The sequence below is a fragment of the Budorcas taxicolor genome, chromosome 22 (assembly GCF_023091745.1).
Source record: "Budorcas taxicolor isolate Tak-1 chromosome 22, Takin1.1, whole genome shotgun sequence".
In the NCBI taxonomy this organism is placed as follows: domain Eukaryota; kingdom Metazoa; phylum Chordata; class Mammalia; order Artiodactyla; family Bovidae; genus Budorcas; species Budorcas taxicolor.
In genome coordinates, this window is record NC_068931.1 from 1,350,413 (window position 1) to 1,377,678 (window position 27,266).

General features: G+C 42.0%; 1 protein-coding gene and 1 non-coding gene across 2 annotated transcripts in view; one reads left to right on the forward strand and one right to left on the reverse strand.

Moving 5' to 3' along the window:
• Positions 1-26,762, reverse strand: part of ATP9B (ATPase phospholipid transporting 9B (putative)) — a 158,080-nt gene extending 131,318 nt beyond the window's left edge. Inside the window, exons 1-3 of the mRNA XM_052660348.1 lie at positions 26,625-26,762; positions 11,803-11,976; positions 1,234-1,384 (exon numbers count right to left, since the gene is read on the reverse strand). Coding sequence (XP_052516308.1) covers positions 1,234-1,384; positions 11,803-11,976; positions 26,625-26,746 — 447 coding nt within the window. The 5' untranslated portion in view covers positions 26,747-26,762. The remainder of the gene's footprint in view (positions 1-1,233; positions 1,385-11,802; positions 11,977-26,624) is intronic.
• LOC128067599 (U6 spliceosomal RNA) lies at positions 2,768-2,874 on the forward strand. The gene has a single exon (XR_008201411.1). It is a non-coding gene; the product is annotated as a U6 spliceosomal RNA (small nuclear RNA).
• Positions 26,763-27,266: the final 504 nt, after the last annotated feature.

Here is a 27,266-nt window from a genome sequence, read left to right on the forward strand (position 1 = left end):
TCATTCTGTCGTTTTTGAGATTGCATCCAAGTACTGCATTTCATACTCTTCTGTTGACCATGATGGCTACTCCATTTCTTCTGAGGGATTCCTGCCCACAGTAGTAGATATAATGGTCATCTGAGTTAAATTCACCCATTCCAGTCCATTTTAGTTTGCTGATTCCTAGAATGTCAATGTTCACTCTTGTCATCTCCTGTCTGACCACTTCTAATTTGCCTTGATTCATGGACCTGACATTCCAGCTTCCTATGCAATATTGCTCTTTACAGCATCGGACCTTGCTTCTATCACCAGTCACATCCACAGCTGGGTATTGTTTTTGCTTTGGCTCCATCCCTTCATTCTTTCTGGAGTTATTTCTCCACTGACCTCCAGTAGCACATTGGGCACCTACTGACCTGGGGAGTACCTCTTTCGGTATCCTATCATTTTGCCTTTTCATACTGTTCATGGGGTTCTCAAGGAAGAACACTGAAGTGGTTTGCCATTCCCTTCTCCAGTGGACCACATTCTGTCAGACCTCTCCACCATGACACGCCCATCTTGGGTTGCCCCACGGGCATGGCTTAGTTTCATTGAGTTAGACAAGGCTGTGGTCCTAGTGTGATTAGATTGACTAGATTTCTGTGAGTATGGTTTCTGGAGATTGTTGGACCTCACTAAAAAGATACCCCACGTCCAAGGGCAAAGGAGAAGCCCCAGCAAGATGGCAGTAGGGGTGAAATCGCATTTAGAGTCAAACCCCTTACCCCTCAGAGATGCTCAGAGGGCTCAAACAAACCTAGTGCGCAACAGGACCCAGAGACGCCAGAGACTTGAGCCAGAAATGCGCTTGAGTGACAGCCTTAGCACGCTTTAAACGTTATATACACTCAACATTTCCCTCCAAACAAATTCCCAGTCAAAATTTATGACTTATTTTCTGGTAATTTTATTTAGCTTTATGTGATTATTTCTACAATGATATAAATGTGATGTTTATCTGGAACTGAAGGCAATAATCAGACTATAAATTTTCTTGAGCTGAACTCTACTATGTGGTTATTAATAACATATAAGAAAACAAAAAAAGAAGAAGAAAACTATATGAATTATTTCACAATTATCTGAAATACCCATGGTTCAAAGGTCTCTGATTTGGATATGACAGAATTAATGAGAGAAAAAAAATGAGAACAAAGTTAGCAATCTCCAATATCTAGTGCATTTTCAACAATTTAACAATCTTACCCCAGGTATAAAGGTAAATATATTATATTTCTGATTTTTTATAGAATTTCTGGGATGTTTTTCTTCACACTTTTCCGGACATCCAAGCCACACCGTACGAGCTTTCAATTCTCTCTTTCTTTGACAAATATTTATCAGCCAATCACAGCAACTGCATGAAACAAAAGATATGTGTTGTATATGTTTTTCTAAATGTTTTACAATTAATTCTAAATATCCAGAGCCAATATTGTTTCTGACACCAGACACCAACAGCTTATCTACTGTTAAGTAGTAAGGGGTTTCTTAAAATGGGTCAGCTATACTAATTTAAATTTGACATAGAAGTACTGAAAGAGCTTATACAAGTGTGTGATGACTCCTGGAACCTCAGGGAGACTGCCTTCGCTGTTTAAGACCCTCTCACTGGCAAAATAAAACCACTAACATTCTGAAGCAGTCAATGCTGCATATACTGAGAAAAGAGTCACCATACGTTATAGATAATTCTCAATACACCACTGGGTGATTCTGACAAAGGCTCTTAGACATCAATTAATTAAAACGTGACCATCCAGTACTTTTGCCTGGAAAAACCCATGGACAGAGGAGCCTGGTAGGCTGCAGTCCATGGGGTCTCTAAGGGTTGGACACGACTGAGCGACTTCACTTTCACTTTTCACTTTCATGCATTGGAGAAGGAAATGGCAACCCACTCCAGTGTTCTTGCCTGGAGAATCCCAGGGATGGGGGAGCCCGGTGGGCTGCCGTCTATGGGGTCGCACAGAGTCGGACACGACTGAAGCGCCTTAGCAGCAGCAGCGGCATCCTCATTTTGTCTTAGGTAGTCACTTTTCTCCTCCTCTAAAAGATGACTTTTCTAGTAGCATGAATATAAAATTAAGACCGATGACTCAAGGCCATATTCTGAAAGGACACCAACGTTTAATGGGCTATTCACATGGCAGTAAAGCTTGGCTGCACTGTCACGTAGCCGCCCCTCCCGTGAGGCGCACGTTTTCATGCTGGGTCTACCTTTGCTGCTCCAGTAGTGCCAGGGCTCCAGGGACACAAACTCGTCCTCTTCCTGGGACGCCCCTCGTCTACTCACCCGTTGTATCTGAGTAGAGAGTATGAAGCTTTATACGAGAGTGGGAGAACTCTCGGATAAAACTCATAGTGGGAGAACTTTTCTTAAAATACTTCAGAAAATGATGAAAAGGTATCAAATTCATCTTTAGTAAGCATAAAATAATCATGAATTTAAACTTCAATGTTAACAATTCAGTTTAATTAAAATTTCCAAAATGTAGAGAGAGACTCACAATGGTTTATTTAGGAAGGGAAGCTGAAGCCAAGAACAAAAGAACCACCAAGCAGGAGGAGGAGGCAGGCGTGCCCTACTTCACTCTGACAAAGTTAAGGGACAATGCCAGTGTCAGGAGGTATGACAACGGAAGCAGAGTGACACACATAACTGACTCATGTCACATTCACAGCAGGTCTTCCCTCTGCTCCAGTCATTCAGAGGTCATTCTTTAAACATCACTTCACCGTGCTCGCTTCAGCAGCACACATGCTAGAACTGGAAGGATACAGAAAAGGCCAGCATGGCCGCTGAGCAAGGACAGCATGCAGATGCATGAGGTGCACCACATGTGAAAAAGAAATCACCATCAAACAAAGAACACTTAGATGTGCTGTATGAGGGAATACACTAGGTGTTTATTCCTCCCGAATATCCACCAGGTTCCTGGCTGGGCTCAGAAAACCTTAGGTCTGGAAGGAGGCACAGAGCTCAATGTTTCCCTGAGGGAGGCGGGCCTTGTGCCAGGAGCTCACCGTGGACCTTGTGACCTCACAGGTGACTTCAGAGAGGTTCCCTAACCCCTACTTTGTCACTATTAGTAGCAGAGTGTCATGAATAATTTAGTTACATGCTGGAAGTCTAGGAACCTTAGTTTTTTTAATACAGAATTATAGAGAAAAAATAAACTATTGAATATGTGTTTTTAGCTCTCCAACCTTATAGTTCAGTACAGTCACCCAGTCGTGTCCGACTCTTCATGACCCTGTGGACTGCAGCATGTCAGGCTTCCCTGCCCATCACCAACTCCCAGAGCTAGCTCAAACTCATGGCCATCGAGTCAGTAATGCCATCCAACCATCTTATCCAACCTTACAACACTGTCACAAAAACTTACTGTCCAATAAAGCACCCATTCTCCACGTGTGGCTATTTTAGTGTGAATTACTTACTACTTAGTAACATAAAAAGTCCAGTTCCTCAGTCACACCATCCACATTTCAAGGATTCGACAACACCAGAGATCAAGCATACTCCCAGCATCCCCGGGAAGCCGTGGAGCACAGCTGGTGGACACGGAACACACTGCGGGCAGCATGGCAGCTGGGACAATGGTGCTCGGCGGGTGTGCACGTCAGACACAGGAGAAACCCACCAGGAATGCATTCAGACGGGAAGTTTCTTCTGAAACAGGTGACTATCTAATCTAATGGCTTAATGTACAAAAAGTCAGACAAGTTTTAAGATGAACAAAGGACAGCCAAGCTCAGTGTTTGAAAAAATAAATATAAAACTGAAAAAATGTGGATTTTCCAGAGTTTATCCTGGTATCAACATGGTCTACCAGTAAAAGGCCCTATAAATGTAAAACCACGGTCTTTGCCACATGACACTGTAAACATCTACTAGAATAAAAACCTCAGTATCGACACCACTATTAGCAGCACATGAAATTAACATACCAGTAACCTCCGAACTTTCATACTCTATAAACTCTAAATTAAATACCAAAAACACGTATTCAACAGTTTATTTTTTCTCAATAATCCTGTATAGAAAAAACTAAGGATCCTAGACTTCCAAAATATAACTAAATTATTCATAACACTCTGCTACTAATAGTGAAAAAGTGGTGGTTAGGGAGTCGCTATAAAGTCCAAGAGATGTCAAAAAGCAGATGGCAAGAGTGAACACCAACATATTAGGAATCAGCAAACCAAAATGGACTAGAATGTGTGAATTTAACATTATATCTACTACTGTGGGCAAGAATTCCTTAGAAGAAATGGAGTAGCCATCATAGTCAACAAAAGAGTCAGAAATGCAGTCCTTGGGTGCAATCTCAAAAGCGACAGAGTGATCTCTGTTCGTTTCCAAGGCAAACCACTCAATATCACGGTAATCCAAGTCTATGCCCTGAGCAGTAATGCTGAAGAAGCTGAAGCTGAACGATTCTATGAAGACCTACAAGACCTTCTAGAACTAACACCCCAAAAAGATGTCCTTTTCATTACAGGAGACTGAAATGCAAAAGTAGGAAATCAAGGAACACCTGGAGTAACAGGCAAATTTGGCCTTGGAATACAAAATGAAGCAAGGTAAAGGCTAATAAAGTTTTACCAAGAGAACACACTGGTCATAGGAAACACCCTCTTCCAACAACACAAGAGAAGACTACACATGGACATCACCTGATGGTCAACACCGAAAACAGACTGATTATATTGTTTGCAACCAAAGATGGAAAAGCTCTATAGAGTCAGCAAAATCAAGAATGGGAGCTGACTGTGGCTCAGATCATGAACTCCTTACTGCCAAATTCAGACTGAAATTGACGAAAGTGGGGGAAACCATTAGACCATTCAGGTATGACCTAAATCAAATCCCTTACAATTATACAGTGGAAGTCAGAAATAAATTCAAGGGATCAGATCTGACAGACCGAGTGCCTGATGAATTATGGATGGAGGTTCGTGACATTGTACAGGAGATGGGGATCAAGACCATCCCCAAGAAAAAGAAATGCAAGAAAGCAAAATGGCTGTCTGAGGAAGCCTTACAAATAGCTGTGAAAAGAAGAGAAGCAAAAAGCAAAGGAGAAAAGGAACGATATACCCATTTGATTGCAGAGTTCCAAAGAATACCAAGGAGAGATAAGAAAGCCTTCCTCAGTGATCAATGAAAAGAAATAGAGGAAAAAAACAGAATGAGAAAGACTAGAGATTTTTCAAGAAAACTAGAGATATCAAGGGAACATTTCATGCCAAGATGGGCTCAATAAAGGACAGAAATGGTATGGACCTAACAGAAGCAGAAGATATTAAGAAGAGATGGCAAGAATACACAGAAGAACTGTACAAAAAAGAGCTTCACAACCCACATAATCATGATGGTATGATCACTCACCTAGAGCCAGACATCTAGGAATGTGAAATCAAGCTGGCCTTAGGAAGCATCACTAAGAACAAAGCTAGTGGAGGTGATGGAATTCCAGTAGAGCTATTTGAAATCCTGAAAGATGATGCTGTGTAAGTGCTGCACTCAATATGCCAGCAAATTTGGAAAACTCAGCAGTGCCACAGGACCGGAAAAGGTCAGATTTCATTCCAATCCCAAAGAATGGCAATCCCAAAGAACGTTCAAACTACCACACAATTGCACTCATCTCACACGCTAGTAAAGTAATGCTCAAAATTCTCCAAGCCAGGCTTCAGCAATACGTGAACCATGAACTTCCAGATGTTCAAGCTGGTTTTAGAAAAGGCTGAGGAACTGAGATCAAATTGCCAACATCCCCTGGATCATGGAAAAAGCAAGAGAGTTCCAGAAAAACATCTATTTCTGCTTTACTGACTATGCCAAAGCCTTTGACTGTGTGGATCACAAGAAACTGTGGAAAATTCTGAAAGAGATGGAAATCCCAGACCACCTAACCTGCCTCTTGAGAAACCTGTATGCAGGCCAGGAAGCAACAGTTAGAACTGGACATGGAACAACAGACTGGTTCCAAATAGGAAAAGGAGTACGTCAAGGCTGTATATTGTCATCCTGATTATTTAACTTATATGCAGAGTACATCATGAGAAATGCTGGGCTGGATGAAGCACAAGCTGAAATCAAGATTGCCAGGAGAAATATTAATAACTTCAGATATGCAGATAACACCACTCTTATGGCAGAAAGCAAGGAAGAACTAAAGAGCCTCTTGAAACTGAAAGAGGAGAGTGAAAAGGTTGGCTTAAAGCTCAACATTCAAAAAACTAAGATCATGGCATCTGGTCCCATCACTTCATGACAAATATATGTAACAGTGGAAACAGTGACAGACTTTATTTTTTGGGCTCCAAAATCACTGCAGATGGTGATTGCAGCCATGAAATTAAAAGAGACCTACTCCTTGGAAGAAAAGTTATGACCAACCTAGACAGTATATTAAAAAGCAGAGACATTACTTTGCCAACAAAGATCCGTCTAGTCAAGACTATGGTTTTTCAAATAGTCATGTATGGATGTGAGAGTTGGACTATAACGAAAGCTGAGTGCTGAAGAATTGCTGCTGTTGAACTGTGGTGTTGGAGAAGACTCTTGAGAGTCCCTTGGACTGCAAGGAGATTCAACCAGTCCATCCTAGAGGAAATCAGTCCTGAATATTCATTGGAAGGACTGATGCTAAAGCTGAAACTCCAATATTTTGGCCACCTCATGCGAAGAACTGACTCTTCTGAAAAGACCCTAATACTGAGAAAGATTGAAAGTGGGAGAAGGGGGAGACAGAGGCTGAGATGGTTGGATGGCATCACTGACTCAATGGACATGAGTTTGAGTAAACTCCAGGAGTTGGTGATGGACAGGGAGGCCTGGTGCGCTGCAGTCCATAGGGTCACAAAGAGTCGGACGTGACCGAACTGAACTGATGAAGTCCAGTGGCGTCGCCAAGATTAAATAAGTGGACAAAAGCCTGGGGCACTACCAGAACTGCCACTGGATTATGCAGACAGAAGACAGTGAGAGAGACAGGTGCTACCAAGTAAAGACAATACTTGTAATCACAAAGTACATGTAAGTCTTAGGGAGTTGTAGAGCTAAGGCAGAAAGTAAACATGAGCAATATTTGAAGGCAAAGAAACAAGAGTAAAATACACTGGTAAATACTGGTGAGTGAGAAGGAGCAGCAGAGAGCTGCCCCCAGAACAAGCCAGGAGCCTGCACCCAGAACAAGGGCAGGGGTCCAGAAGGCGGCTTCAATGACTCATCACGCTGAAGGCACTTTCCCATTTATATGCAAATTGAAAGTAATTTCAGTAATGCACAAAGTATCCTTTTTACTTAAAAACATTTTAGGATTAGTAACTTTTCACAGATGCCTCTACAATCAAAGTAGTACTCCAATATTAAATAAAGCATCTACATACCAAGATCCTGTCTTCTAAAATTTTAAGTGACCATAATTAGGCAACTTCCAATATTTAGAGCTTCCTGAATAAACAAATAAATATTCCATCCATCAAGTATCTTCAGTCACCAAGCCAGAAGCAACCGGGCACTCGCGTCCTCCTGAAAGATGTGCATTTTCCCACGCTTATGCACTCCAAATGTGCTGCAGGTTAACTGAGAGGGTAGAGGCCATTGAGATCCAAGAATAATCCCAGCATTTGATACAGGCCCCTTCATATGGAAATGCTACTCAGGGTCTCCACTTTCATGGGACAAAGTGATTTTTTATAGGGAGTGAAATGTAAATCTCCTGAGAAAGACATTACTGCTCCACTTCCACCCCCAGAACTACATATCTGAGTGCATCACAGTAACTCATGTGGAGGACACTCATACGTTTAGAAGACAGATCACAGAAAAATTTTTTCAGAATCAAATTTGTCAGAGTTGGAATTTTTGCCAAATAATAAAAATGAGAAGGCAGATCTTAAGCCATGAAGAAATGAAAGCCGACTTAATCCCTGAAGAAGAACAATTTTAAAGTAAGCCTTACTACTCACAGAATCTACGAGTAAAAATACACAGAAATATCCAGAGCTCACTAATATTATTTGCTACCTTTACTACAATATTCACTAACAATTTCTTCTGCAATTAAACTAATTTTACACAACTTCTACTTTTTGACCCACCACTTAATAATTTTAATAACACAATTTTATAATGTCTTGTCATTGTGTTAGTCACTCAGTTGTGTCCAACTCTTTGCGACCCATGGACTGTAGCCTGCCAGGCTCCTCTATCCATGGAATTCCCCAGGCAAGAATACTGGAGTGGGTAGCCATTCCTTCTCCAGGGGATCTTTCCAAGCCAGGGATCAAACCGAGGTCTCCTGCATTGCAGGTAGATTCTTTACCATCTGAGCTACCAGGGAAGCCCCAAGCATACGAGTTCCAATCCGTGGTATTTAGTAAATAAAAAGGTTAATGAATATTCAAAACTGGAAATCTATAAGAAATAAAGAAAATAAGACCAATGTAAGTTGCTAACTGTAAACTTTGTCCTGTAAGGTAGTTTTCATTTCTGTAACGATTTCCTGGTGCAGCAGGTGTCAACTGAACATGAAGTGTGGCCATGTCTTAGGTCACTCTGGTCCACATGGAGAGACACTCATGAGTAAAGCTGCCACAATGGCTCAGTCAGCTGTGCCAATTTGACCATCATTTCTTAAGATAAAGACTTTAAATACATATCAAGTGTATGTTACTCAGCTGTTTTAACTTCCCCAAAACATGGGTATTTTTGCTACTAACATCTGTATTTTCAAATATATCTTCAGTAAGAAAAGGAATACTACAAATGAAATCCAAAATTTGCCTATGTTCAATTTGGTAAAAACAAAACCCTGTAAGAGACCAAAAATAACTCAACAGTATATTCAGTGTTGTTAATGCTCACAATTCCTGGCAAATACCTGCCCCGGACAGGCAAGTTGCCACTCCTGCAGCACAGGCCACCTTCGTGGAGCCCACACTGCAGACACGAGGCCACATTCTGTCCTCACAGCTTCCTGCGTCCATGCCTGCCCCCATGCCCTCAGTCTTTACCCAGGGAAACACTTTCATGCTTTGGTAGACATCATCAGTAATCAACAAAGGAAGATCAATAATCATGCATTTGTGGAAACACTGACACCCAGGGATCCTCCACACACAACAGGCACTCATTTCCACTGCAGGATTCCCTTGGGAGGTGTTCTCTACTGGAAGATGGCAAACCAGGACCTACTGCACGGAGACCACAGGCCCTGTCCTGGCACCGTTCCCAGTCCAGGAGCAGAGGAGGAAGGGCCTTGGCTCGTCAAGTCAGACTCTTCTTCCACCCCTAGCTTTCCCCTTAGCTCTCACGACAAGGACTCTTCCAGCTCGTGGCTTCAACCATGGGGAGAACGTGCACCTCAGACAGCACCAGGGGCTTGAGTCCGACTCCTTTCTCCACCCCACACTAATGAGGAACACATGCCACACCATCAGACAGTTCCACCCCAACCCATCCACCGCAGCTGTCTCCTCAGCCGACAACACTGGCCACTGTTCCCACCGTAACCACCACCTCGCTTCCACAGCTGTAATGGCCAAGCCTCTCCCTGATGGACAAACAGTAATAAAATTATGCTAGGTTTGATACAAATGCATGATTATTGATCTTCCTTTGTTGATTATTGATGACCTCTACCAAAGCATAACCAACTTTCTCTTATTTTTAGTCCTCATCTGTATCCCAGACACCTTCTAACTTAAATGAACTAATGGTCCCAATCAAGGATAAAAGTCATCTTCTCCAACATGATTTCACTGTTCCTCCCTTATTTTTTCTGCCACCCAAAAAAAAGGAGTATAAGCCTTCCCCCACTCCTTTCCCCGTCATAGGCCCATGCCACACGCCTACTGATGCTTTTCGGAAAGTCATCGTTGAGGGGCTTCCACTATCACAATAATAACAACAACGCTCAACTTCTATCTCCAGACCCTGATTCTGGGTCTGACACAACTGTCTTAGACCAATCCAGTTCAAAACAGATTTATAAAAGGTACCACAGGTACCTCACAATAGTGAGAAGGGCCATCATTAAAAAGTCTACAGATAATAAATGCTGGAGGGGGTGTGGAGAAAAAGGAGCCTACACTACTGGGAGGAACGTAAGCCGGTGCATCCACTAGGGGGAACAGCGGACTGAAAGGCGCTCGGTCGTGGCTGACTCTGACTCCATGGACTGTGACCCACCAGGCTCCTCTGTCCAAGCAATTCTCCAGGCAAGAGTACTCGAGTGGACTGCCATTCCCTTCTTCAGGGGATCTTTCCAACCCAGGGACCATGCCCAGGTATCCTGCACTGCAGACAGATTCTTCACTGTCTGAGCCGCTAGAGATGCTCAGGGAGAACAGTATGGAAGTTCCTTAAAAACTACCGTCACCGTATGATCCAGCAGTCTCATTCCTGGGCATAAATCTGGAGAAAACTCTTTAATTCGGAAAGATACATGCACACCAATGTTCACTGCAGCACTGTTTACAATAGCAAAGACACGGAAGCAACCCAAGTGTCCGCCAACAGAGGAATGGCTAAAGATGTGGGACATATATACAATGGAATATTACTCAGCCGTAAAAAAGAATGAAATAATGCCATCTGTGGCAACATGAATGGACCTAGAGATTATCATACTAAGTGAAGTCAGTCAGAGAAAGACAAATACCATGTGATAGTGCTTCTATGCAAAGCTAAACAATGATGCAAATGAACTCACTTACAAAACAGAGTCAGAGATATAGAAGACAAACTTAAGGTTACCAAAGAGGATAGCAAGGGGTGGTGAGGAAGGGGGCAAATTAGGGGTCTGGGATAAACGTATACATACTACTATATATAAAACAGATAAACAACAAGGACACAACACAGGGAACTATATTATGCCTTATAGTGACCTGTAATAGAAGACATCTGAAAAAATACACATTTAACTGAAAAAACAAAAATACTAACAAGGAAGTATACAGGAAGATGTGTGTAGCTGCGTGCAAATACTAGGCTATTTTATGTAGGAGACTTGCGCATCCATTGACTGGTAACTGCAGGGCTCCTAGGGGGCTTCCCTGGAGGCTCAGACCGTAAACACAACACAAGAGACCTGGGTTTGACCCCTGGGTCAGGAAGATCGCCTGAAGAAGGGTATGGCTATCCACTCCAGTAGTCTTCCCCGGAAAATCCCACGGGCGGAGGAGCCTGGCAGGCTACAGACCAGGGTCGCAAAGAGCTGGACACCTGTGAGTGATTATCACTCTCACTTTTCAGGGGTCCTAGAACTAATCCTCCACCGAGGCCAAGGGGTACATATAAAATAACAGATGGAAAAGAAAGGAACATTATTCATAAGTACCAATTTACAAATATCAGTACAGTGAAAAAATCAATTTTACCATGTATTAATTACAGGGTCACTAACTGTCTCCATCTTTTAAAGTCATGTCCAACATTTCACGATCCCATGCACTGGGGCTCGCCAGGCTTTTCTATCCATGGAATCCTCCAGGCAAGAATACTGGGGTGGGTTGCCATTTCCTTCTCCAGGGTTTAAACATTAGATCATCTGACAAGAAAAGTGAATTTGGCTTCCTGTCCCTTTTGGATTAGCACTGTTTGGTTTTGACTAAGGTTATTTACACTCTTCAGGATATCATTTAGAGTGGCTTCTTTAGTTTGATATGGAAACAAATGTGCTGAGAAGCTAAGCTTATAAATAACAATGTAACCTCGCTGAGGAGGAGGTTAGGCAGTGAAGGGAGACAAACCTGGTACAGAGGAACTTCCATCCCCCACAGACAAACCACTCCAGGCCTCTCTTTCTTCGCGTGATCCTAGCTCGTGGTAAAGTGTGGTAATCACTTTCGTCGTTCTCAAAGCCCTCTTCAGACATCATTAGTGGCATTTCATCCAAGTGGGCAGACTCATCCTCCAGCTGGTACCTGGACAGAGGAAAGATCAGAGCACTGAGGTGGGGCAAGCTGTCTCTGTCTACGGTAAGGGTTTCACTCAGGGTAAGAGCTGGCCCAGTTCTACTAATCACACTTTTCTTTTCTCCTCATACTAAGCTAACTTTCTCATACTAAGCTACATGAACCAAGAACTTCCAGATGTACAAGCTGGATTTAGATAGAAAAGGCAGAGGAACCAGAGGTCAAATTGCCAACATCTGCTGGATCACAGAAAAAGCAAGGGAACTCCAAAAAACATCTACTTTTGCTTCATTGACTACACTGAAGCCTTTGACTGTGTGAACACAACAAACTGGAAAAATTCTGAAAAGAGATGGGACTACCAGACCACCTTACCTGTCTCCTGTGAAACCTATATGCAGGACAAGAAGCAACAGTTAGAACCAGACACGAAACAATGGACTGGTTCAAAACTGGGAAAGGAGTATGTCAAGGCTGTATACTGTCACCCTGCTTATTTAACTTATATGCTGAGTACATCATGCAAAATGCCAGGCTGGATGACTCACAAGCTGGAATCAAGATTTCCAAGGGAAATATCGACATGACTTAGTGACTGAACAACAAAAATGGTTAAGTTGTAACTCATATTACCTGTCTCTTGTTGTTTAGTCACTAAGTTATGTCTAATTCTTTGTGACCCCATGGACTGCAGCACACCAGGCTTCCCTGCCCTTCACCATCTCCCAGAGCTTGCTCAAACTCATGTCCACTGAGTTGATGATGCCATCCAACCATCTCACTCTATGTTGTCCCCTTCTCCTGCCCTCAATCTTTTCCAGCATCAGGGTCTTTTCCAAAGAGTCAGCTCTTTGCATCAGGTGGCCAAAGTACTGGCGCTTCAATTTCAGCATCAGCCCTTCCAATGAATATTCAAGGTTGATTTCCTTCAGGATTGACTGGTTGGATCACCTTGCTGTCCAAGGACTCTCAAGAGTCACCTCCTCAAGAGTCACCTCCAACACCACAGTTTGAAAGCATCAATTCTTCGGCACGCAGCCTTCTTTACAGTCCAACACTTTCATCCATACATGACTACTGGAAACACCATAGTTTTCAGTAGATGGACCTTGGTTGGCAAAGTGATGTCTCTGCTTTTTAATACGCTGTCTAGGTTTGTCACAGCTTTTCTTCCAAGGAGTGTCTTTTAATTTCATGACTGCAGTCACCATCCACAGTGATTTTGGAGCCCAAGAAAATAAACTCTATTACTGTTTCCCCAACTATTTCCCATAAAGTGATGGGACTGAATGCCATGATCTTAGTTTTTGAATGCCGACTTTTAAGCCAGCTTTTTCACTCTCCTCTTTCACCCCCATCAAGAGGCTCTTTAGTTCCTCTTTGCTTTCTGCCACTAGAGTGGTATCATCAGCCTATGTGAGGTTGTTGATACTTCTCCCAGCAATCTTGATTCCAGCTTGTGATCATTCAGCCCAGCGTTTCTCATGAAGTACTCCACATATAAGTTAAATAAGCAGGATGACAATAAATAGCCTTGACGTACTCCTTCTCCAATTTTGAACCAGTCTGTTGTTGCATGTTTGGTTCTAACTGTTGTTTCTTGTCCTGCACACAGGTTTTTCAGGAAACAGGTAAGGTGGTCTGGTATTCCCTTCTCTTTAAGAATTCTTCCAGTTTGTTGTGTCCACACAGTCAAATGCTTCAGAACAGTCAATGAAACAATAGTATAATAAAAAAAATTTTGTCTAGAGTTATTGTTGATAACACCCTGCTCCCTGGCAGCCAAGAAACCACTAGCAGATGGATATTCCCTCATCACTACGCACACCCCTGGCCTGCCAAGCTAATTCCTACAATGCAGTCTTGCCTGAACTTACCATGAGGCCCTTTCCCCTTATCGTCCTGCTGGCTGCCACAGAGAGAGTCTGACCCTGACACACAGGGCAAATTCACTCAAGAGAGTGAATATGGGGAGTGGGCTGCTCAACCAGACAGCCAGAATATTGGGGAAAGAACCCCTGAAGGCCTCTTAAGACTAGAAGCTCAGGGAAATGGATGGCTGATGTTTACTGAGTCCTTACTATAGCCAGGTACAATGTAGGTCTGTAATCTGCATCATCAAAGAAGAACATCTTAAAAGAAACAAGCAACTAGGGGGAATAAATGCAGCCTATACCAGAAAAACGATGCTATATAGGCAGTTCTCTCAAATCGATAAAAAAGCAAATGCCTCGAACGACAGATGAGCAAAGACAATTAACACAGGAAAAAAAAAAAAACAACTAAGAAAATCACGTTCCACCACATTAGGAACTCCAACTCTTTCAACACACACTTGAGTGCCCACTACGTGCTAGCAATGTCCCCGCGGGTACAAAAGCAAAGAGGCAACAAAGCTCCTGCGATACACAGCTCAGGGACTCACAGGACACTCAATGGAAAAAGTGCTAGGAAGACAATAAAGGAAGTGATAAGACTGGAAGCGACAGGAAGGGTCTTCCTGGATCATCAAGGAAGCTGAGTCTCAACAAGTGACACCTGGATGAAAAGCAGCCAACCACATGAAGGTCTAGGAAGGCAGAGAAGGGGCTGTGGAGCTTGGAGGAACTGCAGGAGGGGGACAGAGCCAGAGTGGCTGGAGTGAGTGAGCCTCACGGTCTGGGAAACCGAAATGAAGCGCTCAGTGAGCAGAGGAAGATAATGAAAGGTTTTAAGCCTGGGAATAATTTTCATTTTCAAAAAGGACTCTTAAAACATACAAATTTAAATAACTGAAAAAAATTAATTCTTAACATCTGGCATAGCCGACAGTCTTGGGTAACCAGGCACTCTTAACTGCTCTAAGAAAGTGAACAACTTTTTGGGAGAATAATTTGTGAAGATGCATCAAAAGCCTTTTTTTTTTTGTAATGTAATTTAACTTTAACCACAGCTTCTAATTATCTCATGAAAATTAAAAATATATGTAAGATATATCTACAAAGACAATGATCACCATGTTATGCTAGTCACCCAAAAAGCATGGAAAAGCTTCATATCAACAATTAGAGCTGCTTAATTCATGATGGAATACCGTATCATTACTAAAACCGAGAAGGCAGAAGACCTCTGCTTAAAGCAAATGTCCGGAGAAGCAGCAGTCACTACTGACACCCGTCTTGAACACTTCACTCCCCTAATCAAAGGGACACTTGTCTTCATCTCTCATCGAATCTACAAACAACTCCAATTACTCTCAACTCCACCATGGAGCATCCTTAAAGCAAGCCACCTATCACTTTAGATGGTTTAGACAAAAAGTACACAATCTGAAAGAATTAATATTTTTCCTCTCAAAAATTCCTTTTTCTTCTGTGTAAAAGCACCTCTTTTAAAAGTCAACCAGAAAATGGATATTTATAGAAAATGCAATTAAAATTCAAACCACCACTTGTAGATATTATAACATAGTATACAAAATGAGATTTTTAGTCTTTTTCATTAAATTCTTTTAGTGATTGTGCTGCATTTTAGCAAAAGTCACAATCTTATCATGTTTAATGCTAAAAAAGCAGTACAATGAGAGTCTGAAAGATAATGAATATAAGCAACATCAGGTTTAGTAACCTCAACTTCAGAAAGGGAGCCTTTGAACTGGCAAGCAATTTATTCCATTTCCAAAGCAATTTTCCTATTGTATTGAAAATTTTACCTCAGTATTTAAAAACAATAAGATGATGAATAATGGATTTTTTCAGAGACAAGACAAGCAGAGAATCTTAAGTGTCTTTGTTGCCTGGTGTCATACACACTTAATTGGTTTGTCACTCAAGAAAAATCAACGTTTCCAGCAATTAAGTATAATTCTGGAAACATATTTTTTTTTAATGAGTAAAAACAATGTGAACAAAGACGACAGAATGGATGATACCGAACCCAAGAGTACCACCATGCTAAGAACTAACGACAGCTCTCTTCACCACTGCCCAAGGTTTAAAAAAACCAGGAACTTTCAACAAAACATTCAAGTACTGGAAGGCACATAATTCACATGTATCCAAGTAAAAGTAGGTCAGTACAATAACTATCTTAAACTCACATTTTTATCTTAAGTATCCAACAGCTTTATTGTTTCCATTTTAATGAGAAACATTTCTGAGAAGTCAACTGATACTAAAGGGAGGAAAACACTTAAAATATGTCTACTGCTTAAACCTTCTTTAAGAAAAATAGACACTCCCTTTCTGCCTACATGTTAATAAAGAAAAACAAGGCAATGAAATGCTATAAAAAATGTGTATTTTCTTCATCAAATACAGCTTCCAAGTTTGAATGTGTTGCGATGAGTCATTCAGTTCAGTTCAGTTCAGTTGCTCAGTCGTGTCTTTGAGACCCCATGAAGTGCAGCACGTCAGGCCTCCCTGTCCATCACCATCTCCCAGAGTTCACTCAAACTGACGTCCATTGAGTCGGTGATGCCATCCAGCCATCTCATCCTCTGTTGTCCCCTTCTCCTCCTGCCCCCAATCCCTCCCAGCATCAGAGTCTTTTCCAATGAGTCAACTCTTCGCATGAGGCGGCCAAAGTGCTGGAGCTTCAACTTTAGCATCAGTCCCTCCAAAGAAACCCCAGGGCTGATCTCCTTCAGAATGGACTGGGTGGATCTCCTTGCAGTCCAAGGGACTCTCAAGAGTCTTCTCCAACACCACAGTTCAAAAGCATCAATTTTTCGGCGCTCAGCTTTCTTCACAGTCCAACTCTCACATCCATACATGACCACTGGAAAAACCATAGCCTTGACTAGACGGACCTTTGTTGGCAAAGTAATGTCTCTGCTTTTCAATATGCTATCTAGGTTGGTCATAACTTTTCTTTCAAGTAGTAAGCGTCTGTTAATTTCATGGCTGCAGGCACCATCTGCAGTGATTTTGGAGCCCAAAAAAATAAAGTCTGACACTGTTTCCCCATCTATTTCCCATGGAGTGATGGGACCAGATGCCATGATCTTAGTTTTCTGAATGTTGAGCTTTAAGCCAACTTTTTCACTCTCCTCTTTCACTTTCATCAAGAAGCTCTTTAGTTCCTGTTCACTTTCTGCCATAAGGGTGGTGTCATCTGCATATCTGAGGTTATTGATATTTCTCCCAGCAGTCTTGATTCCAGCTTGCGCTTCTTCCAGCCCAGCGTTTCTCATGATGTACTCTGCATATAAGTTAAGTAAGCAGGGTGACAATATACAGCCTTGATGTACTCCTTGAGTCGTTAATAAGCAGCAGAACAGTATGAACTAGTGAGAAATTAGAATTCCTTCCCTCCTACAGCAGCAGCAAACAGGGGAATAGTTTTACAAACAAAAAAATTAAAGGACCAGTGCTGGAGCAGCATGCCTTGGCATGAGGAGCGAAAACAAGCAACAAGGACGAGAGTCAGGCTTTACTGACCTACTGATTCCTCTTATAGAATGTTCTATAAAAACTGAACACCGATTTCTTGAATAAGAAACTACACCAACACTATACATATATTGAGACAAACTTCTGAATTAGTTAATGGTGCCTGCATGCTAGGTCACTTCAGTCATGTAACTCTTTGGGGCCCCCCTATAGCCCATCAGGCTCCTTGGTCTATGGGAATCTCCAGACAAGAATACTGGGTTGGGTTGCCATTTCCTTCCTTCCTGACCCACCGATCGAACCCACGTCTCTTGTCTCCTGCGTTGGCAGGCAAATTCTTTACCACTAGCCTCCAGAGTTAATGGTACAATATCGAATGTATGTAAATGCCAATCCAGATATTTACAGACAAGCAGACCAGTTAAGCTAAGGACACATACTCCAGCTTCCCAAAAGGTGCTATTCCAATCACCAACTCTATCTTCATGCAAACTGTCAGTTTAGAAAGTTAAGCAAAACATTTCTATTCTGTTAAGTATAAAGAATTTTATAAACTTGCATAAAATAGTTCTTTTAAAGGAAATGCTATGTATTATAAGAATATGTCTCTGATTTCAAGGAATCCTGGACCTGGGTACTTTGATAAATGCTATCTTAAGAATCATTCTGTACTTTAAAAAAAGCTTTTAATTACAGACCATCACAGAAAAGGAAAACAGTAAAATATCTATTATCATAATAATTGTAAAATTTTTTAGATTCAGAGAAAAATGTGTGTAGACACTCAATGAGAAAACACTAAAAAGAAAAAAAAAAAAAAAAAAAAAAACCTGTGTTTCCTCTACCAAGAAACACACTAATATTTTAAAGATAATCAGACAATAGCCATCTGTTCTCAGCATGAGTCTCTTTTTAAAAGAGACTGATAAAACAGAAGACTTAAATAAGGTGTGTCTGTGTGTTAGTTGCTTCGTCGTGTCCGACTATTTGCAACCCCATAGACTGTAGCCCACCAGGCCCCTCCATCCATGGGATTCTCCAGGCAAGAACACTGGAGTGGGTTGCCATTTTCTTCTCCAAAAGGAACTACAGAAAGAAAGAAAGTGAAGTCGCTCAGTTGTGTCCGACTCTTTGTGATCCCATGGACTGTAGCCTATCAGGCCCCTCCATCTGTGGAATTTTCCAGGTAAGAGTACTGGAGTGGGCTGTGATTTCCTTCTCAATTAAATAAGGTCCACAGCCTTATAGCACAAGACCAAAATGTCCAGGATACAATGAAAAATCACTCATACCAAAACCCAATAAACCTCAACCTGAATGAGAAGAGACTCAAAAGATACTAACATGAAAAAGATTCAGATGCTGAAATTATCTAACAGGAGTTTTAAAACATTCATCATTAAAGTGTTTCAATGGGCAATACAAACATGCTTGAAACATGAGAAAAAATTAGAAAAACTAAGCAAAGAAACAGCTAATATGAATTAGAATCAACTGGAAATTTTGAAACTAGAAAAAAAAAATAAGACTTAAAAACTGAATGGACAAGCTCAGCAGCAGAATGAAGGAAACAGAGAAAAAAATCAATGAGCTTGAAGATGGAACAACAGAAATCCCCCTACCTCAACAGAAAGTGAACAGAACTTATGACCAAGTGGGACTAAAAGAAAAGCTCTCACAAGATGTCACTAGAGTATCAGCAGAAGAGATGAAAGATTGTCCAAATATAAGTATTCAAATAAATAAATGCTGAAAACTTCTAACTGACAAAAGATTCAAGAAACTAAGTGAAACAGTATAAACTCAATCTATGCTAAGGCCCATAAAAATCAAACTACTGAAAACCAAAGACAAAGCTTGAAATTAGTGAGAAATACCGTACCTACAATGGAAATCATTCCAATGACCTCAGATTTCTCATCAAAAATCATGGAACCCAGCAAGAAGTGACATAACATTTTTCAAGTGCTGAGAGAACTGTCAACCTGAAACTGCATATATGATGAAAATATCCTTACAGAATGAAGGGGAAATAAGACATCCTCAGATGAAGAAAAACTAAGAGATTTATTATCGGCAGACCCATCCTCAAAGTATAGCCAAGGAATTCTTAAAACAGAACAGAAACAAGAAAATAGTTTTGGTACACCAGGAAATAAGAGAAGAACAGAAGTTACAAAAATATGAATCATCACACTAAGCTGTCCTTCTCCTCTTATGTTTTCTAAATTATGTTTGAGAGATAAAGCAAGACTTCTAACATTGATGAGCAGTTCTAACTGTAAGGGAAATATGTAACTACTTTCATATATGTAAAACTTACATATAATTTTACAAGACACAAGCATACCTCAGAGATACTGTAGGTTCAGTTCCAGACCACTGGAATAAAGCAAATATGGTAACAAAGTGAGTCAAATAAGTTTTTTGGTTTTCTGGTACATATAAAAGTTATGTTCACAATGTACTGAAGTCTACCAAATATGCAATAGCATTATGTATTAAAAAAAGTACATGCCTTAACTGAAAAATACTTTATTGATTAAAAATGCTAACCATCAACGGACAATGCAGGGTTGCCACAAACCTTCAATTTGTAAAAAAAAAAAACACACAATTCTGCAAAGCACAATAAAACAAGGTATGCCCATAATTACACTACCAGTGGTGGGAATCAAAGGATGCAAGGTGAGAACTGCACACTTGACTCAACTTGATGAAACGTCAACAGGAGCATATATACTGTGACGAGCTATACTGTGCAACACAACATGTAGAACCACTGCTACATAGTGTTCCTACAAAGAGACCCAATGTAAACACCACAAGTAAACCAAAATGGACTCCTAAAAACGCTCAAGGGACTGTTAAAGGCAGGAAAAGGAAAAGAGAGAAACAAAAGACAGAAAACAGAAAGTAAAATGGTAGGTGCAAGTCCTAACTAATCAATCACTACACTGAATGTAAATGTTCTAAACGCATCAGCTCAAGGACACACAATGGCAGAGTGGATAAAAAGTATAACCAACCACATTATCAACGAAGAGAAACTCACTTTACTAAAAGCAAGTTGAAAGTAAAAGGATGGAAAATTATGTGCCAGGCAAACATCAATCCAAGGAAAGCAGGAATGGCTATAATACTGTCAGTTAAAGCAAACATCACAGCAAAAAAATTACTAGCGACAGACAGGAAAATGTCATAATAATAAAAATGTCAGTCCATCAAGAATATAAGCAATCCCAACATGAATGCACCAAAAACAGACCTGCAAAATATGTGAAGCAAAAACTGATAAAACTACAAAGAGAAACAGACAAATCCATGATTACAGTTAAGAGACCAACTATCCACCTTCAACAACAAGGCAGTAAACCAGCAAGGAGAAAAGAACTCAACACCATTAACTGCTGCTGTTGCTGCTGCTAAGTCGCTTCAGTCGTGTCCGACTCTGTGCGACTCCATAGACAGCAGCCCACCAGGCTCCCCCGTCCCTGGGATTCTCCAGGCAAGAATGCTGGAGTGGGTTGCCATTTCCTTCTCCAATGCATGACAGTGAAAAGTGAAAGTGAAGTTGGTCAGTAAGTGTCCGACTCTTCACGACCCCATGGACTGCAGCCTACCAGGCTCCTCCATCCATGGGATTTTCCAGGCAAGAGTACTGGAGTGGGGTGCCATTGCCTTCTCCGACACCATTAACTAACAGGATCTAATTGCATTTCAGAACATTTCACCCAACAGCACAAAGTACTTTCTTTTCAAGAGCCCCAGGATTTCTACTGATATAGATCATATACTCAGTCACAAAACAAACTGCACCAAATTAGAATAATTGAAATCATACAAATTGTGTTCTTTGATTACAAAAAAAATCATGCTAGAAGATAACAGTAAATTTTCCAAACTCACTTCTAAACAATCCACAGGTCAGAGAGCATGTCTCAGAGAAAATCAAAACACAAGAATTTGTTGGATATAGGTAAGTCAGTGCCAAGAGAGAAATTTACAGCAGTAAGTATTTACATTAAAAAAGAAGAAAAGTCTCTAATTAATAACCAAGATCTCACCTTAAGAAATGAGAAGATAAAAATGAATATAATGTAAACAAATGTAGAAAAAATAAACAGCAGAAATTAATGAAGTTGGAAAAAGAAAACTAGAAAACATAAGTAAAATAAAAGATGGATCTTTGAAAAGATCAAATCTCTAGCAAGAATGAACAACAACAAAAAAAGTGAAGGCACAAACCACCATCTAAATGCAGTAACAGCAAAAAGAAAATAGGGGAATACTACAAACAAGTCTATACACATAAATACAGCAACTTAGCTAAAATGAACCAACTGGTCATGAGCACAAACTGTCACCATTCACCAAATATAAGGCAGATCCTTTGAATAGTTCATTAACTATTAAAGAAACTGAAAGCATGTGAAGAGTTGACTCATTGGAAAAGACTCTGACGCTGGGAGAGATTGGGGGCAGGAGGAGAAGGAGATGACAGAGGATGAGATGGCTGGATGGCATCACTGACTCAACGGATGTGAGTCTGAGTGAACTCCAGGAGTTGGTGATGTACAGGGAGGCCTGGCGTGCTGTGATTCATGGGGTCGCAAAGAATCAGACACAACTGAGCGACTGAACTGAACTGAAAAAGAAATCTCCAGGTCCAGATGGTTTCACTGGAAAATTCTACCAAACATTTAAAGAAGTAACACCAACTTTACAAAATGTCTTCCAGAAAGGGAAAGAGAAGAAAACACTTCCCCACTCATCTCATGGGGCCAGGTATCAGGGTAAAATCTGGCCATCACTGCCACTTTACTCACGGAATTTAAAGTCTAACGAGAAGATGAGCAATTAGTCAAGTGCACTCTGTGCTGTGAGGGGAAGCAGAGTACTGTACGAGCCTGGCAGGAGCATCTTCTTCTGTTCTGGCTGGGGTTGAAATCAAGGAAGGTATTAAAAGGCCACCTGATGCAAAGAACTGACTCACTGGAAAAGACCCTAATGCTGGGAAAGATTGAAGGTGGGAGGAGAAGGGGGAGACAGAGGATGAGATGGTTGGATGGCATCACGGATGTGATGGACATGAGTTTGAGCAAACTCTGGGAGTTGGTGATGGACAGGGAAGCCTGGCATACTGCAGTCCATGGGGTCGCACCTGAGTGACTGAACTGAACTGAATTAGAAGTCAGATGTTGACACAAGTCAGGAATACAGTCACTGTAATAATGGAGATTTGTAAATACAAGAAACAGTTAAAAGAGTACAAAGTAACTGCCGGTGGAATGAGAGGCTGGGGAGAAGGTGACTGGTAGAGAGCCACAGTGACTATCATAAGCCTTTAACTTTTTAAACTATACATAAATGTTACCATGATAAAATACAACCAAAACCAACTTCACAAAATAATACAGGAACACAACTTTTAAGTCACAATCCATTTCTGTTCCTCTTTCCTAAAAACAACTATCAATCAATACAGATCCTGGAAATAAAGCAAGAGCCAACCAGGAGAGCTCTGGAGGGTGGTGAGAATGCAGCAGCGAGAGGAAGAGAGCTGGGTGGACTGGGGATCCAGAACCAGAGGAACACAATGGGCGGACACCTTATGAGACCCCACCCAACAGAAAGGCACAGGCCCAGCATGGCCTACTCCATCCTAGCAAGAAAAGGCAGCCCAGGAAGGCCATAACTCTCTTGAGAGTCCACCACCAGCAAGACAAGACTGACAAGTGGCCTTAGGAGGTAGTGTCCCACTCCACCAGCCTGAGACTCCCACATCCCACCCAGGGACACGGGGGCATCCAAGTGGCACCAGTTAGGGCCCTGCGACAACAAGCGGTTAGACACCTCGGACAGCAAGGCCTTCCTTGATGTCTCCATGTCCTGTGAGCCTGAGACTCCCCTCTCTCACTGGGGATGGCAGGAGCGGGGGGCGGATGGGTGGGTGAGGTAGGGGCAGGCAGCATCAACAAACACAGAAACAGCCAGCTCAGCAAATGGCTTCTACCCACGGCCTGAAATGCTTCTCATCTTCCTCAAGATGCCACAGCAGCCACAGGCACAAGCGAAAAGGATTCAGCCACACAGTCTCTTGGCCACAGCGGTGCTGAGTCTCCTCTCCCACTAAGACACGCCAGGGAAGTCAGGGGGCACAGATGGAGAGGAGACAGCTACAGCCACTGTCCATCCAACACAGTCTGGACACCACCACCTCTCACCAAGAGACCCTGAGCCTGGGGAAATCCCTTCTCCTCAGCAGCACCGAGAGAGACAAGTATGAGTTCTGGTAGCACGACATAAACCAACAGACCAAAAATCAGCACAGAGGCCCTGTGAATCAAACTGTCATTGGAACTGAGGCTGACAAAGGTCGGCCAGGACCTATGTGCTAAATCTAAACAGGGTTATCATCTGCTAGAATAAAAGATATCAATATGGCCCACATTCTCCTAATATAAAAGACAAAGAATCAAGGAAACAATCAAAAACTATCCATCATCCAAAGAACACATCATCAAAACACTGACAATGTGAATTAGAAAAGACAACCAACTGACATCAATCCTAAGATTAACTCAGATATAGAATGGTGTAACAATTATTTCAAGCACCAAACATAAAAATGCTTCAATAATCAATTTCAAATTCTCTTCAAACAAATGGAAATTATAAAACTTAAAAATACAACATTAGAAACGAAACCTCACTGGATGGGATCTATGTGAAAGTGAAAGTCACTCAGTAGAGTGAAAATGACAGAGGACAGAATTAGGGAAATTAAGAACAAATAAATAGCATTTACACAGACTGAACATAGAGAATAGACACTGGGGGAAAAAAGCCTAAAAGAATTATGCAAAACTAACCAAAGATCCAGCATCTGCATCACTGGAGTCCTGAAAGTGGATAAAAAAGAGGTGTGTGTGAAAGAGTACTTGAAGAAATTCTTACTAAAAACTTCCTAAATTTGGTGACACAAAACCCAACAGATTCAAGCAGCTTAGCGACTACCAAACAAGTTAAACTCAAAGAAGTCATGCCAAGATACTTCATAATTAAACCTCTGAAAACTAAGGACAAAGAAAAAACTTGAAAGCAGCCAAAGAAAAATGATGCATTCCCTATGGAGAACATCAATTTGAATGACAGCAGACTTCTAATCAGAAACTATGAAAGCTGAATGGAAGTGGAATAAGAGTTTTCAGGTACTAAGATGTATCAACAAGGAATTCTCTATCCAATAAAAACTATCTTTCAGAAATAAAGGAGAAATAAAGACATCATAAGATGAAATCTTAAGACTGCCTATAGGAAGGTCCTAAAACAAAAAGAAAATTTAAAAAAAAGAGAGAAACCTGGAACAGCAGGAAGGAAGAAAAAAACGAGCAAAAATATGGGTATGTTCAATAAGCTATCCTTACCATCACAAGTCTTAGAAACCATACTTGATAATTTAAACAAAAAGTTTAACACCATCAGATACTCAGGACATGATTTTTTGTGAAGTTAATCTGTGCTTTTATTTGCCAGTCTAATTTGACTATAGTGACCTGCAAACTTTTTTTATCTAAAAAATACACTTTACATCACAATCCAACAAACACACATGCATCCATAAGGACATGACATTTAAATTGCTGGGGGAGAAAGTGAAGTAAAGGAACCCACTCCATATAGTAAAATACTGATACCCATACACTATGGTGATACCCAGAGCAAACACTACAAAAACTATACAAAGGCCTACCCTAAAAAACACTATCACAAAAACGTTTAAGCAAAAGGAAGGCAAGAGAAATATATAAGAAACAGAAAAACAGATTAATAAAGTGGCACACTTAAACACTAATGTATCAATAATCACCTTGAATGGCCTAAATATACCAACCAAAAGACAGAGACTGACAGACTGAATAATGGGAAAACATGATCCAACAGCAACCCACTTCAAATTCAACAGACAGGTTGAATGCTAATACAATGCAAATATTTATCCACAAAAAGCAGAAGTGGCTACACTTGTCTACCAAAGGAGACTCCAGAGCAAAAAAAGTTACCAGAGACAACAATAAAAGAAATATCTGCCTGAAGACATAGGGATCCTAAATGTATATATACACCACATTACTGAGCTTTAAAATGTTTAAGGCAAAAACTGGCAGATGAGAACTTTGAGGGAAATCTATTGTGAAAGAGGTGGCACATTTTCAAAAAATATCTCCTAAAATCAACTACTCAGAAGATTACTAACACAGTTACTCTTATAGGTAATGACAGGGAAGAAAGGCGAGACCATACCTCTCCACTTCAGGGCCGAACACTAAGAATGGGCTCCTTATTAACTCCTCCTGTACCCTCAACAATTCTACAAGAAAAAATACTGCCCCCATTTTACAGCAGAGGAAATTAGGGCTTACAGTTTAAGTTATCTAAGATCAAACAGCTAGTAAGTAAATGAACCAAGGTTCAATTCAGCTCTGTAACATTATAATAAGTACTCTTTTGACTATATGGCCTCTCACACAGCCCAAACCAAAAATAATTCTAAAACTTGAATCCTGAAGCAACTGGGTACTAAAATCCGTACTTTTTCTGTGTGCTAAAGGCAGATTGCTTCTACAAACCTTCAGAAATAAAAACTTAACAACTATTTCCCCTTTTTATAGGTTTCTTTTCTTAACCACTGTTATCATAGGGGTAGTCTTCCCTTTGGGTAAGAAGTTAAATACGAACTAAATCCAACTAGGGTATGAGACTTCCATTTTAAATCAAAGGTCTCCACTTCTAAATTTGACCACTTTAATAACTGCTCATATGGAACAATTCAACCTTTCTGAATCTCCGTTTCCCATTGTTAAAGAGCAAAAATTCTTGTCAACAAAAGGTACTTTGTAGATACACGTTTAAGTAAAAAGTGTTCTCAGGAAACAAACTGAAATGTCTTTGTGTGCTCTTCCACTTGTGAAGTGACTCCCAACAAGATCTGCACTTCTAAGCCTGACTAGGAGTTGTGTCTGCCATCTTCACGATCTCCTGGAGACGCTGCAAGTTTCGGGGACTAACAACTGCGAGACGGGCGCCGTGGGACCCATCCTGCTTGCGCTGATAGAGGCAGCAGCCCCCGAACCCGAGACAGCCTCCTCTCTGCGCCGAGCCCGGCCGGGGGACCCCTCGCAGCGCCGACGCTCTGCCCAGGTCCGGGCGCGCCTGGGCGGCCCCCGTCGGGCCGGCGAGGAAGGGCGCCGGGGCGGGAGGTTGGGGCGGCCCCGTCGTTACCTGCTGGGCCGGTCGGGCCCCGGCCCGGGCCCCGCTGCGCTGAAGTAGGCCGCGCGTTTACGGTTGGCCGCGGCCACGGCTGCCGCGCTGCGCACCGGGTACAGAGGGATCTGGTCCGCCATCGTCTGGCCGCCACCTTCCAGCCCCTCCCGGATCCCCCTCGGTTCACCGCCTTTCCCCGCCCTCTCCCCTCAGCGCCAACCCGGCTGAGGCACCGCCCGCGCGCCTGCCCCTCCACCGTGCGTCGAGGCCTGATGGCGTCACCACGCGTCGGGGCCCGATGATGACACCACCGCGAAAGTGAGGCGCGGGGGCCGGAGGCTTCCGAGGCCCCGCCCCCGGCGCGGCAGGGCCCGGTGACGTCATTCTGCGGCGAGGGCGCGAAGAGGGGGGTGGCGGCGTTCAGAGCCCCAACTCTGTCGGCGACCAATGACGTCCCTGGGCGGTGAAGGCCCGAGCGGAAGCCGTGTGGTCCAAGCTAGGCGGGAAGCGGGCCTTTCTTGAGCGCTCCTGGGCCGAGGTGCTGACCTGTTGGTCTGGAGTGAGACGCATGCTGCCCGGCCGCTCTGCCCCTGCCCAAGGAGGCCTTCTTGAGAGCCAGATGGGGGGCACTGCGGGCTTTGCCGCGTGGGAACCTGGCCC